Source organism: Ranitomeya imitator, chromosome 4, assembly GCF_032444005.1.
Source record: "Ranitomeya imitator isolate aRanImi1 chromosome 4, aRanImi1.pri, whole genome shotgun sequence".
NCBI classification, from domain to species: Eukaryota; Metazoa; Chordata; class Amphibia; order Anura; family Dendrobatidae; genus Ranitomeya; species Ranitomeya imitator.
In genome coordinates, this window is record NC_091285.1 from 667,596,314 (window position 1) to 667,614,915 (window position 18,602).

The 18,602-nt window shown below is 43.9% G+C and overlaps 1 protein-coding gene across 3 annotated transcripts in view; it reads right to left on the reverse strand.

Moving 5' to 3' along the window:
- Window positions 1–16,685, reverse strand: part of LYL1 (LYL1 basic helix-loop-helix family member) — a 36,214-nt gene extending 19,529 nt beyond the window's left edge. For 2 of the 3 annotated variants that reach the window (XM_069767181.1, XM_069767183.1), the window contains exons 1-3: window positions 16,480–16,664; window positions 3,308–3,660; window positions 2,894–2,947 (exon numbers count right to left, since the gene is read on the reverse strand). In XM_069767181.1, the coding sequence (XP_069623282.1) occupies window positions 2,894–2,947; window positions 3,308–3,660; window positions 16,480–16,497 (425 nt within the window). In that variant the 5' untranslated portion in view covers window positions 16,498–16,664. Of the gene's footprint in view, window positions 1–2,893; window positions 2,948–3,307; window positions 3,661–16,479 lie in introns of all 3 variants that reach the window. The other variant, XM_069767182.1, reaches the window with a different exon arrangement.
- Between the last annotated feature and the right edge of the window lie 1,917 nt (window positions 16,686–18,602).

Genomic DNA, 18,602 nt, shown 5'->3' on the forward strand with positions numbered 1-18,602 from the left:
TGTGAGGACCATCATAGTATACATGGGGCTGTTTTGGATGGTGAAGCGGCTATAGCTGATAATGGCAATATACAATAGAAGGCTTATTTATGGTCGTAAAATGGACAGATATTTTTATGCAGAGGGCATTTTAATAACACTCTTATTTTTAAGGACACTTTGTCAGGATGTACTGCAAAAGACCGGAGAAGAGGGAGGTGTGCAGAGAACAGCTGTGGATGTGAAAAGTCATCATGGCATCTAGACAAAATGGCGATGAAAAGAAAGAGACGACTGCAGAGAAGATGTAGTCTACACCATGTTCCAAATTATTATGCAAATGATATTTTTCTCGGATTTTCCTAAATGGTCGGTGCAGATGACAGTCAGTCTAATAAAAGTCATCACCCGTTAGATTATACATCGAATTTTATTGAAGAAACCTCCCAATGATAACAGTATAATCTCCAAAATGAATAAAAACTCACAATGCACTGTTCCAAATTATTAGGCACAGTAGAATTTATAAACATTTGATATGTTTTAAAGAACTGAAAATGCTCATTTGTGGAATTTGCAGCATTAGGAGGTCACATTCACTGAACAAAAAAAGCTATTTAACTCCAAAACATCCTAACAGGCCAAGTTACATGTTAACATAGGACCCTTCTTTGATGTCACCTTCTCAATTCTTGCATCCATTGAACTTGTGAGTTTTTGGAGAGTTTCTGCTTGTATTTCTTTGCCTCCCAGAGCTGCTGTTTTGATGTGAACGGCCTCCCACCCTCATAGATCTTTTGCTTGATGATACTCCAAAGGTTCTCTATAGGGTTGAGGTCAGGGGAAGATGGTGGCCACACCATGAATTTATCTCCTTTTATGCCCATAGCAGCCAATGACTCAGAGGTATTCTTTGCAGCATGAGATGGGGCATTGTCAGCATGAAGATGATTTTGCTCCTGAAGGCACGTTTCTGCTTTTTAGACCATGGAAGAAAGTTGTCAGTCAGAAACTCTACATACTTTGCAGAGGTCATTTTCACACCTTCAGGAACCTTAAAGGGCCCAACCAGCTGTTTCCCCATGATTACGGCCCACAACATGACTCCTCCACCTCCTTGCTGACGTCACAGCCTTGTTGGGACATGGTGGCCATCCACCAACCATCCACTACTCCATCCATCTGGACCATCCAGGGTTGCTGGACACTCATCAGTAAACAAAACTATTTGGAAATTAGTCTTCATATATGTCTGGGCCCACTGCAACCATTTCTGCTTGTGAACACTGTTTGGGGGTGGCTGAATAGTAGGTTTATGCACCACAGCAAGCCTTTGAGGGATCCTACACCTTGAGGTTTGAGGGACTTCAGAGGCACCAGCAGCTTCAAATATCTGTTTGCTGCTTTGCAATGGCTTTTTAGCAGCTGCTCTCTTAACCCTATGAACTTGCCTGGCAGAAACCTTCTTCATTATGCCTTTATCAGCACAAACATGTCTGTGCTCAGAATCAGCCACAAATCTCTTCACAGTATGATGATCACGCTTAAGTTTTCGGGAAATATCAAATGTTTTCTACCTTGTCCAAGGCATTGCACTATTTAATGCTTTTCAGCAGCAGAAAGATCCTTAATAATGTGGAACATCATGTTTAAGTAGTTTTCCTTTAATTAGAATCACCTGGAAAACTAATTATCACATGTGTTTAAGATTGATTTCAGTGATCCATTGAGCCCTGAGACACAATACCATCCATGAGTTTATTTGAAAACAAAACAATTAAATCTTTATGACACTGATGGTGGGTTTGTTGATATTCATGTGCTGATGCTTGATCTAGTGATGCACTCATTTAATAATAATAATCTTCTTTATTTTTATATAGCGCTAACATATTCCGCAGCGCTTTACACCTTTGCACACATTATCATCACTGTCCCTGATGGGGCTCACAATCTAGAATCCCTATCAGTATGTCTTTGGAATGTGGGAGGAAACCGGAGTGCCCGGAGGAAACCCACGCAAACACGGAGAGAACATTTGCAGATGTTGTCCTGGGTGGGATTAGAACCCAGGACCCCAGAGCTGCAAGGTTGCAGTGCTAACCACTGCGCCACCGTGCTGCCCTATTGGATTTTTCTGGTGACATATTCATGTATTGATGGTGGTTCTAATGACATATTTATGTACTGATGGTACATGGTGATTTTTATAGTATTGATGGCTCTAGTGCTCTAATTATGTGCTGATGATGATTTTTGCTTCGTATTCATGTACTGATGATGGCTCTGATGATGAGTCTATCAACAGAATCATCATCAGTAGATGAATACAGCACTAGAGCAACTATCACTACATAAATATGTTACCAGAACCAGAAGACATTACCAGAACCACTGTCAGTTTTGTGCAAGCTGTTTTTGTCGCATGACGGACATAAAAACATCAAAGGTATCCCATTATTTATAATGGGGGTATGTTTATTTTCCATTAAGATATTTGCCGAATGCAAGACACGTTAATTGAAACAAGACGGCCCGATTATAGTTACGCTTTATTAGTTTCCATAACTAAACTTGGGTTCTACATTACAATATTGGACATCAGGGATGAATATTGCTATTTTTCCCCTGTATTGTGTAAATGGTCCACAAAAAATGATTGGTTCTGTATTTAACTGTAATGTATTAGCTTCAGACAACCTGCTGACTTTGCACCTGTCTCCTTGCTAATAAGTAATAAAAGAAACGTATTCATCGGATTCAGATGTCCTCGTCTTTCACTTGATAAAAGTTGAAGGTTTTACCTGTTTTTTTCTAGCCTCCTCCGCTGCTGTTACACAATACGCATAAATAATTTTTTTTCATTACTTCATACATTAACGCAACCAGCTCGTCTACATACGTTACTACTCACAGGCTTTCCCACACAGTGATATCTCCAAGCTCAGAGGTAGAACGTCTCACACAGCTGTCAAAATAGAGAGACAGTGGAGAGCCTTTTATTACTAAATTTCTACTTTTTCTAACTAAAATATTATTAGTTTCCTAGTAGGTGAAAACAAATAAGTAATTTATGGAAATAGTAGGGGTACAATTAGGAATGCCAAGCAACTTCTAAATCATTTGCAGGATCTAAGTTCTTCAAGCACCCCCATATACATTAGTCTGCCAGCTGTACCCGTCGATAGTGGCGGTTTAGTCTGACGTAAATCTTATATGTATGGCCAGCTTAACAACTAGACCATTAAACTTGAAGCATCTAGCAACAGAAGAGAGGAAAATATTACCCAAAATGGTGGCTGGTCATATGGAATCCTTTGAGACTTACCTAGGAAGATAAGGGTGAGGATGGAACTGATGCGGAAACAATGGTCCACGTATCCCTGGTAGTGCCAGCATCAGGGAGGGTACAGGCCGTAACGTAGTCAGCTCTGGTCGTAGCGCCACTCTACTGTGTCCCAAGCTGATAACTGGTACATGAGCGGGCAGTTCGTCTCTCCCCACAGGTGGCCGCTTTTCATCTGTGAGGGGTTCAGAGGGTGATGTTGGAGAACCGGCTGGTGGAGCGTCAACTGTGTTTGGCTGCCTGTCCATAGAGCTTTTATCGTCCTCCATTGTTGCATATGTGCCGTCACTCGGTGTCCCTTTGTCATCAGAAGGACACATGAGAACATAGAATACCTAAGGGTAACAAAATGTAGGTGTGAGAGAGTGGATAATCCAAGAGCATGGGGAGCTAGGAGGAAGAAGGGGGATGGGAACATGGGTGAGATAGAAAACTGGATGCTCCGAAAGAGGGAAAATGATGAGTAAGATATAAAACATGGTCAGGTGAAGGAGAAGGGATTGTGGTCTGTACTCTAGACGGACATTTGACCTTCCTACGTAGAACAGATTTCTGGGCTATGAGCTGGAGAGTAGTGATAAGCGAGCACTAAAATGCTCGGGTGCTCGTTGCTCGGGTGGAGCAATTTGTAATACTCGGGTAGTAGGCCAGAACAACGAGCCCAATTTAAGTCTATGGGAAACCCGAGCATTTTTACTGTGATCCCCCCCTGGGGTCCTTTTAAGGTCTAAAAACGTCTGAAAATGATGGAAACACTGCTCAGATGACATGGGAACATCATGAGGATCGCCCCTGGAAGCATTTCTGACTCCCAGGTCACAGCTTTGAGCAATGCTGTCGGAGTCTTACACCAATTTTACAGGCACACTCAAAAACATACAAAAACGAAACCAAAATGGATTTTCTTGGGAAATATGTTAAGGTACATCCTTTCCAGGGTAATGACTTACATATAAGGCAAAATAATTACCCAAAAACAAAAATGTTCCTCCACCACTTTGGCTATGTTCACACGTAGCGTTTTTGATGCATTTTTCAACTTTAGCATTGCTTTCAACCAATACAAATGCATTCACTGGGAAATGGCATTGTAACATTTAACAACCCTAGCTGGCCATGTGGTGTGTGACACATCATCAGACACATCTTGTTTTATTTATGAAGGAGGGACTCTTAAAATCACAAAGCCTATTTTTATAGTGGGGTCAGGCGGCATTAATATTCTTAAAGGGCCATTATTATACAGTGGTTCTCCTATGCTGTTATTGCCTATGCAGTGAGTGGCTGGGCTGCCAAAAATTACGACGTACCACAATACCTCTTTCATGAGATGTACAGGAGGGCCTCCTGAAAAAATGTGCCCATTATAAGAAAGTGGATCTCCCATAGTGTTTTCCTATGCATTGAATGCAAGGCCTACCCTGCACCAAACATGCACCCCAATAACCCTTTGAGCCCATGTACTGGAGGGCCACGTGAAACCAAAGTTACCATTTTTTCATTTGGTACTACCATACTGTTTGCTTATGCATTGAATGCAAGGCCTGCCCTACACCAAAGTAACACACACCCCAATAATCCTTGGAAGAGACATAGAGGTGGGCCTCCTGGATACAATGTTCCCATTAGTAGGAAGTGGGTCTCCCATAGTGTTTGCCTATGCAGTGAATGCAAGGCCCGCAAAAAATTAGGAGGCACTCCAATGCCCCGTTAAAGAGATGTGGAGGAGGGCCTCAAAAAAAAAATTCCCATTATAATCGTGCGGGTCTCCTATACTTGTAATGCCCATACACTAAGTGTAAGGGCTGACAAACATTTCCCCCTGGGGGTATACTTATTTTTTTTATTATTATTATTATTTACGGGCATCATAAATACCCTTGCCAAAAATTAGAGTGACTGTTGCATTATGGATTACGTTCAACCTCGTGTTCTAGTGGTGGTGTCTGAAGAAACATGGAGGATGACCTCCTAAGAATCTATTCCCAATTTAAAGGAGTGGGTCTCCTATATTTGTAATGCCCATACACTAAGTGTAAGGGCTGACAAACATTTGCCCCTGGGGAGTACAAATCCTTTTTTTTTATTTTTATTTACGGGCATCCTAAACACCTTTGCCAAAAATTAGAGTGACTGTTGCATCACGGAATACGTTCACCCTCATGTTCTAGTGGTGGTGTTTGAAGAGATGTGGAGGATATCCTCTTAAGAATCTATTCACAATTTAAAGGAGAGGGTCTGCTATATTTGGAATGCCCAAAAACTAAGTGTATAGGCTGACAAACATTTCTCCCTGGGGGGTACAGATTTTTTTTTATTTCATTATTTACGTGCATCATAAACACCCTTGCAAAAAAAATAGAGTGGCTCTAGCATCACGAAACACGTTCACCCTGGTGTTCTAGTGGTGGTGGATGATGAGGATGAGGAGGAGCATAACACCAAATAGCCAAAATCAGGAAGTTTATACCCATGTGTTGGTGTGAAGAGGTGCATGGGAATACACCTCCCAAAAAAAGACACTGTATTGGAGGTTATGTTTCCCTGTTATCATTTGGTGGTGTAGAGAAATCTGGCCCAATCCAGCCTTTGTTCATTTTTATAAGAGTCAGCCTGTCAGCATTTTCAGTTGACAGACGGATGCGCTTATCAGTTATAATTCCACCAGCGGCACTAAAAACCCGCTCTGAAAAAAAGCTAGCGGCAGGTCAGGCCAGGACCTCAAAGGCATAGAGAGCCAGTTCATGCCACATGTCCAGCTTAGATACCCAATAATTAAAAGGCGCAGAGGAATCATGGAGGAGGTTGGTATGGTCAGCATGGTTCTCTCTCAGCATCTTCCAAAACATTGCACTCCTTATAACAGTGCCCCTTGTCTCTGTGCCAGGGCAATGGGAGGGTCTGAGAAAACTCTCGCAGAACTTTGCAAGTGTTCCCCTGCCTCTGCTGGATTGGAGTTGTGTCTCTCTCGCCTGTACTCCTTGGCTGTCCAAAGAACTATGACATCTTCCGCCAGCGTTCTCAGATGGGAATTTTATTAGTAACAAGGGCCCTCTGGTACTGCACCATTTTAGTAGACCTGTCTGCCTCTGGAAGAAGAGATTGAAAGTTCTCCTTGTAACGTGGGTCTAGAAGTGTCACTAACCAGCAATGAGTGTCACCGAAAATTTTCATAATGCGAAGATCACGGGCAAGGCAGCACAACATTAAGTCAGCCATACATGCCAGACTCCTAATAGGCAAGACTTCCGTGTCCTCACCAACAGGACGACTGACCATGCTGTCCTCCTCCTCCCTGTCCTCAGGCCATCCACGCTGAACAGATGGTATGACAGTTGTGCTTGTAGTACCGTCTATAGCGCATGAAAGTAGCTCCTGTTCTTCCTCCTACTCCTCTTCCTCATTGTCTACCAATCTACATTGGGACGACATGAGGCTGGGCTGTGTGTAATCACCCTGTATGGTTCCTTGCTCCATGTCCTCGTGCTCTGCCTGCAATGCATCCTCTTTCATTGTGAACAGAGAGCTTTTCAGAATGCAGAGAGCGGGATGGTGACGCTAATTATGGCATCATTGGAGTCCTTAAAGTTTTGTAGGATGGTACATATGTCTGACATCCATCTCCACTCCTGAGGTCTTATGTGTGGAGTCTGAACTGAATAATGAAGGCCTTGTTGATGCTGGTAGTCAACAAATACCCTCTTCTGCTCACAAATCCTTTCCAACATATGCAGTGTAGAGTTCCAAAGTGTGGGACATCACACCCAATCGGTGAGCCGAAAGCTGCAAACGCTGGTTAAGCACGGCAAGGGTGGTTGAAGCTGTAGCTAACTTTCTAAAATGGGCACACAGGCGGTGTACTTTCACAAGCAGATACGGCAGCTCCGGGTAGCTATTGAGAAACTGTTGAATGACGAGGTTAAGCACATGGGCCAGGCATGGTACATGTGTGAGCTCACCTCGCCTCAGAGCCGCCACCAGGTTCCGGCCATTGTCATACACGACCATGCATGGCTATAGGTTCAGCGGTGTCAGCCAAAAATCTGACTGTTCTTTCAGAGCTGTCCACAACTCTTCAGTATTGTGTGGTTTGTCACCTAAGCAGATTAGCTTCAGCACAGCATGTTGCTGCTTGGCTGAGGCAGTGCTGCAGTGCTCCCAGCTTCTGACTGATGTGCTCATTTCAGAGATGGTGGCTGAAGATGAGGAGGAGGTGCAGGAGCTGTAGACTGTGGGGGCAACTTTGATTGATGTAGGACCCGCAATCCTCGGCGTTGGGAGGATGTGTTCCATCCCAAGCTTATTCTGCCATAATAGAGCAACGTTTCGACCGAGTAGGTCTTTTTCATGCTTCAAAAAGACCTACTCGGTCGAAACGTTGCTCTATTATGGCAGAATAAACTTGTCTTTTTGAACTACTACACCTGGATGGAGTGATGTTGCTTTACTATTTTGGTTACCTGACTGTCCTGGAAGGTTCCCTGGACTTGGAACGGGCACCCCAACAAGTGAGTGCTGTCAGCTCCCTTTTTCTGCTTTGTATTCCATCCCAAGGTCTGACTGGGTCCAGGCTTCCACTATGTTAACCCAGTGTGCCGTCAGTGAGATGTACCGTCCTTGCCTACAAGCACTTGTCCACCTGCCCGTGATTAGGTGGACTTTCCCAGTAACAGCATTGTTGAGGACACGGGTAAAATTGTGGAACATGTGCTGGTGTAATGCCGGTACGGCACACCGGGAGAAATATTGGCGGCTGGGGACCGAGTGCCTTGGGATGGCCACTGACATCAGGTTGCGGAAAGCTTCCATCTCCATGAGCCTAAAAGGCAACATTTTGACCGCAAGCAGATGAAAAATGTGTGAATTTAGTACTGTGGCCTGTGGGGCGTTGGCTGCGTATTTCCGCTTGCGTTCCAATGACTGGGGTATGGACAACTGAAGGCTGCGCTGGAACAAGGACGTGGACGTGCTTGATGATGGTGCTAGTTGACTGTGGGCAGCGACAGGTACAGGGCACAAGGCATCTTCACATGCACTGTGGACAGGGGATTGGCTTGCACGCAAAACAGTGAAAGAAGCAGTGATATCACACACAGACACTGTTCCTAGAGCCTAAGGTTCGGCCCACAAAGTCGGGTGCTTTGCTGTTATGTGCCTGATCATGCTGGTCGTGGTCAGGCTAGTAGTTTTGCTACTCCTGCTGATGCGGGCATGGCAGGTGGTGCAAATGGTCTGTTTGGGGTTATCGGCAGAGTCTTTAAAAAACAACCAGACTTGGGAAGACCTAAAAGTTGGAATGGCAATTTCCGTCACGTTGGTGTTACGGTGAACGGATGCACGCCTTCTGTCTGCGGCCACCACACTGCTTCTTCCTGCCTGTTGGGGTGCTATGCCTCCTTCCCCATGTGTGTTGCTGTCCTCGCTCTGCATGTCCTCCTGCCATGTTGGGTCAGTTACTATATCATCCAGCACATCATCTTCCACATCCGCACCCTGGTCCTCCTCCTGACTTTCTGCCAATTGTGACTCATCATCGTCCACCTCTTGTGACACTTTCCCACCGTCGCCTTAGTGTGAACGTGGCTGCGCAAATATTTGGGCATCGTTACATGCAACCTCATCTTGCCCGCTTCAAGTGGACCTGCTGAGAGTCACAAATATATAAATGGAAAACTCTTCGGAGTGTCCAAGTGTGGGATCAGTGGTCTCCGGGCACTCGGCATGGTGGGAGGAGGGAGGATCAGGGTGAATAATATGCAGTCCAGACTCACGGCTACTCAGACTTGACCGTGTGGAAGACGTGGTGGTGGTAGTGGTGCACATCGGGCCCTGCATGAGGTGGTGCACATCAGGCCCTGCATGTGGTGGTGCACATCGAGCCTCACATGTGGTGGTGCACATCAGGCTCTGCATGTGGTGCTGCACATCAGGCCCCGCATGTGGTGGTGCACATCGGGCCCCGCATAAGGTGATGCACATCAGGCTCTGCATGTGGTGCTGCACATCAGGCCCCGCATGTGGTGGTGCACATCGGGCCCCGCATAAGGTGATGCACATCAGGCTCTGCATGTGGTGCTGCACATCAGGCCCCGCATGTGGTGCTGCACATCAGGCCCCGCATGTGGTGGTGCACATCGGGCCCCGCATGAGGTGATGCACATCAGGCTCTGCATGTGGTGCTGCACATCAGGCCCCGCATGTGGTGGTTCACATCGAGCCTCACATGTGGTGGTGCACATCAGGCCCCGCATGTGGTGGTGCACATCGGGCCCCGCATGAGGTGATGCACATCAGGCTCTGCATGTGGTGCTGCACATCAGGCCCCGCATGTGGTGGTTCACATCGAGCCTCACATGTGGTGGTGCTCATCAGGCCCCGCATGTGGTGGTGCACATCAGGCCCCGCATGTGGTGGTGCACATCGGGCCCCGCATGAGGTGATGCACATCAGGCTCTGCATGTGGTGCTGCACATCAGGCCCCGCATGTGGTGGTTCACATCGGGCCTCACATGTGGTGGTGCACATTGGGCCTCACATATGGTGGTGCACATTGGGCCTCACATATGGTGGTGCACATCGGGCCCCAGTACAGGAGTTAAATCTGTCTCTGGAAGCAGAATGACAGAGATACATCACTCTCCGCAGCCCGTCTGGTTACATTTTTTATTTTTAAATGTATTACTGAAAAAAATTAGAACAGAAAACTGGATTTCTCCTGAAGGAAACTTCTGCATTTTTAATTTGTACCAATTTTGACAGTAATTCCTGCCATCCTGTGGAGCTGCCTCCTTTTCATTACAACATTGTGGGTCAGTGCGGAGTTTATTTATTTATTTTTAAAGTTTCAAATGTTGATTGAGGGGAAATGGAGGAGTGGACGGACGGCGTCACATAGCGAACTTGGAAAGATGATCTAGTTTTGGCCGACTACCAAATTCTGCTCAGACCAAGGAGGAGATGTGAGAACTCACACACTCATGTTTCTCACTTTATTGAACATTTATCAAGTGATGCAAAGAAATCCAGTAAGAAATAGTGAACAAACAACAACAACTTTAAATGTGTTAGCCATTTTGATGTAATCCTGGATGTTTAAGTATAATTTCATTATCTTCCATTTTTCGCAATTCAGATCTACATAAAAGTAGCGTTACTTTCCAGGCTTCCTGTTTAATCTTCAGGAGCATGCTGCTCCTTTGCCTCCAAGCTTCCTGTATGCTCTCCTGAAGATGGACAGTTCGGACCACAAGCGAAACCCGTGCTCCCTCTGATGCTGCAGCGGCATCAGAGGAACGTAGGGAAACTAAAGCTGGCCCAGTCCATCCAGCGATAAATCAGGGCTTACAGGACTCTAAAGAAAGCAGCCTGTAGACAACGAGCATTATGAAATAAGATAAGAGGGAACCTGTCACCCCCAAAATCGATGGTGAGGTAAGCTCACTGTCATCAGGGGCTTATCTACAGCATTCTGTAATGCTGTAGATAAGCCCCCGATGTAACCTGAAAGAGGAGAAAAAGAGGTTAGATTATACTCACCCAGGGGCGGTCCCGCTCTGATGGGTGTCTCAGGTCCGCTCCGGCGCCTCCCATCTTCATTCCATGACGTCCTCTTCTAGTCTTCATGCCGCGGCTCCGGCGCAGGCGTACTTTGTCTGACCTGTTGAGGGCAGAGCAAAGTACTGCAGTGCGCAGGCGCCGGAAAGGTCAGAGAGGCCCGGCGCCTGCACACTGTAGTACTTTGCTCTGCCCTCAACAGGGCAGACAAAGTACGCCGGAGCCGCAGCGTGAAGACCGGAAGAGGACGTCATGGAATGAAGATGGGAGGCGCCGGAGCGGACCTGAGACACCCATTTGACCGGACCGCAGTGGGACCGCCCCTGGGTGAGTATAATCTAACCTCTTTTTCTCCTCTTTCAGGTTACATCGGGGGCTTATCTACAGCATTACAGAATGCTGTAGATAAGACCCTGATGACGGTGAGCTTACCTCACCATCGATTTTGGGGGTGACAGGTTCCCTTTAAAATTCCCTCCAGTCTTAAGAACAGAGAGGATTTTTAACAAGATGAAAATTACTTGTTTTCACCAGTATTGTGATTTTTAACCATTATTGATGTTGAGGTCTTATTCAGACATCCGTGAGTCACTTACATATTCTGTCTATGTCTTTTTGCCGATAGAACACGTATCCATTATAGTCTATATGGCTGTTGTTATTTTTAAAAAACAAGTGGTTCTCAAAAATGACAGGTGTGGAGACACAGCATTGGATCTTAATTAACCAGATGTCTATTTTTTAGCAAGCCAAGACTATTATCTATACGTTGACTTTTGAAATTAAGTGGTCAAGAAAACAGACTTTTGCTTGAGTGAGCCTGTAATATTGACTTGTAAGATGGCATTTGATGTAACATATTGTGCTCTTATCTTTGATGACTAGTGATGTTTACTGATATGCTAATTATGCATTGCCTAGGCCAAATAGTTTGCCGACTTTGAAAACAGAGGATGAAAAACTATACAAATAGATTAAATAATCAAGTAATGCTACTTGATATCATCTGCATTCTTACCTTTTATGTAAATACTGAATGAAGGACACTTGTTAATTATAAAAAGAGGTTACATGCCTCTATATAGAGAGCGAGAGAGAGAGACAGAGGTTCAGCCAAGACATCCAGACATCCAAGAGACAGGACAGCAGCCACAACATCATGGCTCCATCATGAGGGAAACAGATTTATTATTCTGCACCAAAAGAGAACATAAACCGCACCTCCAAAAATCATATGTTAATCTAAAGCCGCTAGGAAAAAATGTACTGTATATAACTGAACATGAGGTTCTTAGTTTAACCTTCTGATCAGAGTGTATGAAGCCCACTGCCATGTCACGGAAGACCTCGTAGTGGGTCCTATCACCCTAATGGAGCGTCGCCATGTGCTGACTACTGCCACAGCGGCAATGCACCAATAGGGAGGAAGGCCTGGTGCCCCACAGCACCCAAGCTGCAAGACTGAGATTTATTATTCTATAGGATGCCAGCTTAGGGGACTTCGGTCCGAGCTGGAAGAATACATGATATATTTGTGAAACCCAGGTTGGGACGATCCAGTCACCTGGAACCCATGAATACATTTGTGAAAGACAGGTTGGGACCATCTGGTCACCTGGAATCTATGGATTTGTTTGGAGAAACCAGGTTGGGATCATCCATTTACCTGACACCTATGGATATGTTTGGAAAAACCAGGTTGGGACCATCAGGTCACCTGGCATCTATGGATACATTTGGAGAAACCAGGTTGGGACCATCTGTTCACCTGGAACCTATGGATACATTTGTGAAACCCAGGTTGGGACCATCCAGTCACCTGGAACCTATGGATTCATTTGGAGAAATCAGGTTGTGATCATCCATTTACCTGACACCTATGGATATGTTTGGAAAAACCAGGTTGGGACCATCAGAACACCTCTAGTTTTTGTGGCCTGCTAAGCTCTAATATACAGCTCAGATAGTGGGTGAACATCCGTCATGATCCATTTACAATAGTAATTCTAATGCTAAAAAAAAATCCCAGACCCGTTGGTAATACATTTTTTAATGGAAAAAATTGTGCAGAATACTTTTTCTTTTATTTTTGCTCCGTCCAAAAAACACGTAGCAGCTGGGACAAAGGACATTTCTTGACACTTCGGTACCCGCTTATTTCGGTTTTATGCACCCCAGAAGGCAAATAAGGAGGAATAGATTTGGACATGTGATTGTATTGATTAAAGTTTATTAAGCTTTCTCCTACAATGGATGTTACCGAGGAAAAGTAATATTACATGACGCGCGTTCAGAGAGATGAGCGGCCATCTATGTATTACAGGAGCACATGGGCAGCGCTTGTCCTCATGGGTCAGCCTCTTCGCATTAGTGGCCACGTGGGGCTGGTGACCACCACTTCCACCTATTGTCTCCTTCCTTCACCTTCCTTCATCTCCTCCAAGAAGCCGGAGCCTGTGCCCTGTATTTGTATTACCGCCTTATATAACATCGGTCAGGGTTAATATATAAGAAATCCCAGATAAACAGATTCCCGGTTCTGGATTATTGGACAGTTAAGTGCCGGTACTTCTCACCTCTTTGTTTTACCCCTGATTATATTGCTTTGTGCATTCTGTAGCTGTTATATAGGCTAGAGCTCGGTGTACAGATGTGACATGTCACTGCCGGAGAGGTATACATGTCCGTACAGGGCTGCTGACGGGTGTGAAGTGGTTAATTCTCGGCACATCTTACTTCCTCTCTTACTGTTCTCCTTTCCACCAAGAATAGATTTGGGGAGGGTGACGAACGCCGCAATCTGTCTGATATTTTGATTTCACTAAACTTTAAGTATATCCATCACACACGCACATAAATGTAGCATGTAGACTGCAGCCATGTGCGGAGGGTCACACAGCAAAAAAGGAAAACTGTACCCCGAGAATGGACAGATGGTAATATACAGAGCAGAGGTTACAGGCTCAGGGATTAACGGCACGAATATAAGGAGAGAGAGATAATAGAGAGATAGATAGATAGATAGATAGATAGATAGATAGATAGATAGATAGATAGATAGATAGATAGATAATAGAGAGATAGATAGATAGATAGATAGATAGATAGATAGATAGATAGATAATAGATAGATAGATAATAGATAGATAGATAGATAGATAGATAACAGATAGATAATAGATAGATAATAGATAATAGATAATAGATAGATGATAGATAATAGATAGATAACAGATAGATAATGAATAGATAATAGATAGATAATAGATAATACATAAATAGATAGATAGATAGATACTAGATAAATAGATAGATAATAGATAGATAATAGATAGATAATTAATAATAGATAGATAATAGATAGATGATAGAATACATTAACATACATAGATGATAGAAAAAGCAGTTAACTGAGATAAATATATACCTGAGAGATACAGTGGGGCAAAAAAGTATTTAGTCAGTCAGCAATAGTGCAAGTTCCACCACTTAAAAAGATGAGAGGCGTCTGTAATTTACATCATAGGTAGACCTCAACTATGGGAGACAAACTGAGGAAAAAAAATCCAGAAAATCACATTGTCTGTTTTTTTAACATTTTATTTGCATATTAAAGTGGAAAATAAGTATTTGGTCAGAAACAAAATTTCATCTCAATACTTTGTAATATATCCTTTGTTGGCAATGACAGAGGTCAAACGTTTTCTGTAAGTCTTCACAAGGTTGCCACACACTGTTGTTGGTATGTTGGCCCATTCCTCCATGCAGATCTCCTCTAGAGCAGTGATGTTTTTGGCTTTTCGCTTGACAACACGGACTTTCAACTCCCTCCAAAGGTTTTCTATAGGGTTGAGATCTGGAGACTGGCTAGGCCACTCCAGGATCTTGAAATGCTTCTTACGAAGTCACTCCTTCGTTGCCCTGGCGGTGTGCTTTGGATCATTGTCATGTTGAAAGACCCAGCCACGTTTCATATTCAATGCCCTTGCTGATGGAAGGAGGTTTGCACTCAAAATCTCACGATACATGGCCCCATTCATTCTTTCATGTACCCGGATCAGTCGTCCTGGCCCCTTTGCAGAGAAACAGTCCCAAAGTATGATGTTTCCACCACCATGCTTTACAGTAGGTATGGTGTTTGATGGATGCAACTCAGTATTCTTTTTCCTCCAAACACGACAAGTTGTGTTTCTACCAAACAGTTCCAGTTTGGTTTCATCAGACCATAGGACATTCTCCCAAAACTCCTCTGGATCATCCAAATGCTCTCTAGCAAACTTCAGACGGGCCCGGACATGTACTGGCTTAAGCAGTGGGACACGTCTGGCACTGCAGGATCTGAGTCCATGGTGGCGTAGTGTGTTACTTATGGTAGGCCTTGTTACATTGGTCCCAGCTCTCTGCAGTTCATTCACTAGGTCCCCCCGCGTGGTTCTGGGATTTTTGCTCACCGTTCTTGTGATCATTCTGACCCCACGGGGTGGGATTTTGCGTGGAGCCCCAGATCGAGGGAGATTATCAGTGGTCTTGTATGTCTTCCATTTTCTAATTATTGCTCCCACTGTTGATTTCTTCACTCCAAGCTGGTTGGCTATTGCAGATTCAGTCTTCCCAGCCTGGTGCAGGGCTACAATTTTGTTTCTGGTGTCCTTTGACAGCTCTTTGGTCTTCACCATAGTGGAGTTTGGAGTCAGACTGTTTGAGGGTGTGCACAGGTGTCTTTTTATACTGATAACAAGTTTAAACAGGTGCCATTACTACAGGTAATGAGTGGAGGAAAGAGGAGACTCTTAAAGAAGAAGTTACAGGTCTGTGAGAGCCAGAAATCTTGATTGTTTGTTTCTGACCAAATACTTATTTTCCACCATAAAATGCAAAAAAAATGATAAAAAAACAGACAATGTGATTTTCTGGATTTTTTTTTCTCAGTTTGTCTCCCATAGTTGAGGTCTACCTATGATGTAAATTACAGACGCCTCACATCTTTTTAAGTGGTGGAACTTGCACTATTGCTGACTGACTAAATACTTTTTTGCCCCACTGTAGATAGTTGTAATAGCATGTAAAACAGGAAAATATTCTGTAGAATAATATTATAAAGATAATAAATAGAGCGATAGATAGAAATAAAGTTACATAGATGATAGAAAAAGGGATGTATTGATATAAAGAAATATGTGAGAGATAGAAAATAGATTTATAGGACATAAACACATAGGTAGATAATTGTAATAGAAGATTAAGCTACAAAAAATTCTGTAAATAGATGGATAGATAAATGGAGAGACAGATAGATAGATATTAGATAGATAATAGATAGATAGGTAATAGATAGATAACTAGATAGATGAAATATAGATAGATAATAGATAGATAGATAATAGATAGATAACTAGATAGATGAAAGATAGATAGATAGATAATAAATAGACAGATAGATGAAAGATAGATAGATAGATAGATAATAAATAGATAGATAGATAGATAGATAGATAGATAATAAATAGACAGATTTATAGATTAGATAATTGTACTGGAAGATAAAGCTACAGAACATATTCAGACACTATAACACGTGGACAGATTATTCTCGGACTTACCCGTGTCACGGCACACATAAACCAGGCAGAAATTACATCAACCTCCTTTCTCTTAGAGGTGGGAGTTAAAAGTCATCTCCAGGTACTTGGGTGGGTTGGGTGCCTTCGATAGCACATTTATGGGGTCCAGCTGAATATTTGCTCATGGTCGATGTAAGTGTACAATCCACTTTGCAACTGGTAAGGTGGAGTTACTCTACAGTAATGGGAGGGAAGACCAGGGAGACCAGTACATAGGGAGGGGGGCTTCCTTCTCTCCTTGGTCAGAGGAAGTCTGGGTCTATAGATAAGAGACAGGGTCCGGTCTGTCCAGACTGATAAGAACGATCCTTCAAATCCCTCCCTCCATTCCATAACAACTGAGGAAAATTTTCTATATGTGTTGTATTTGTGCTTTCACTTTTTTTTTGCAAAGGTTGTTATTGCGCTGTCACCGTATGGGATTCTATGCCAAGATCATAAACATCGTTTTATATTCATATTCAATATATTATTATTATTTATTATTGTAGCGCCATTTATTCCATGGCGCTTTACATGTGAGGAGTGAGGAGGGGTGTACATAATAATTCAATATCTCTATGACACGGACTGAAGATGAACGGAGACCTTCCATGGAAAGGGCAAGACACAGTTACGTCAGCCCTCTGCATTGGAAACTATTGTGTCATGAAGGAGTTCTCCGTATTGTACAATCCATGATAATAAATATATCACAACGTGCCACCATGATGAGACCTCCAGTGATCAACAGTAATCAGAAGGGAAAGCAGATAGCAGGTCTTCAAATTCTCTAAATATTAGACTCTTCCTGTTCAAACCAGTGCATCCCACCTGTAATGACCTCTTTACTTCTTGCAATCTATCCTTACTGGGCTTCACCGAAACATGGCTGACACCCTGTGACAACAGCTAGCTGAGCTGTGGCCTTCACTCCACCCTGGCAATAGACATGGTGGAGGAGTAAGTCTTGTCCTTTTTTAAAATTGCACCTTCAACAACATCCCACCTCTAACCTCCCTTCTCTGTCCGTATGAAGTCTCCCTCTGACCTCCAAGTGGCTGACATACACCACCAACCTCTCACCACGTCCTGCCACTGCCTTTACTGACCACTTCTCCACCTGGCTTCTACAATATCTCTCTGCTGACATTCCCTCCACCATGGTCAATTTCAACATCTTCTTTGATAACCATCAGTCCTCAGCCTCCAAACACTTGGCCCTTGCTGTTATGATTTGGTGGCCTTGGAGCAGCATGAGATGTACTCTGGAGAACGTGGTCCCTGTACTGACCGCAAACCCTGAACCTAGCAGCGCAACTAAAAGTAGCCGTGGGGGGTACCTAACACTCCCTAGACCCCTCGGCACAGCCAAGATGTAACTACCCATAAAGACCGAAACAGGAAACCTATCTTGCCTCAGAGAAAATCCCCAAAGGATAGATAGCCCCCCACAAATATTGACTGTGAGAGGAGAGGGAAATAACATACGCAGATATGAAATCAGATTTTAGCATAGGAGGCCATACTAGCTAAAAAGGAAGGATAGAACAGAGTACTATGCGGTCAGTATAAAAACACTAGAAAATATCCACCGCAGAAAATACGGATCACCACATTTGACTAAAGACATGGGGGGTATATCTGCATCTCCAGAGAAATAGCTAGGCTGCAAAAAATCCTTAACAGACCAAGCTGGACAAGACAAAAACATGAAAATGCACAGAACTATAAGGTCCACTGCAGGTGGACAGCAAAAACAAAGCCAGGACTTATCTTTGTAGAAAAACACAGCAAACTGGAGAGACCAGCAGGGAAGTGAATCCTTCAAGAACAATGGACAACTGGCACTGACTAAAGGATCCTGCAAAGCTATATACCCCAGTCAGTCCTGCAATTAGTAGATACACATGTCCACTCCTGCAATCCAGGCACAACTGCATTACCCTCTACAACCACCGGAGGGAGCCCAAAAGCTGAATTCACAACAGTACCCCCCCCCTTGAGGAGGGGTCACCGAACCCTCACCAGAGCCCCCAGGCCGATCAGGATGAGCCCGAAGAAAGGCACAAACCAAATCAACGGCATGGACATCAGAGGCAGAAACCCAAGAATTATCCTCC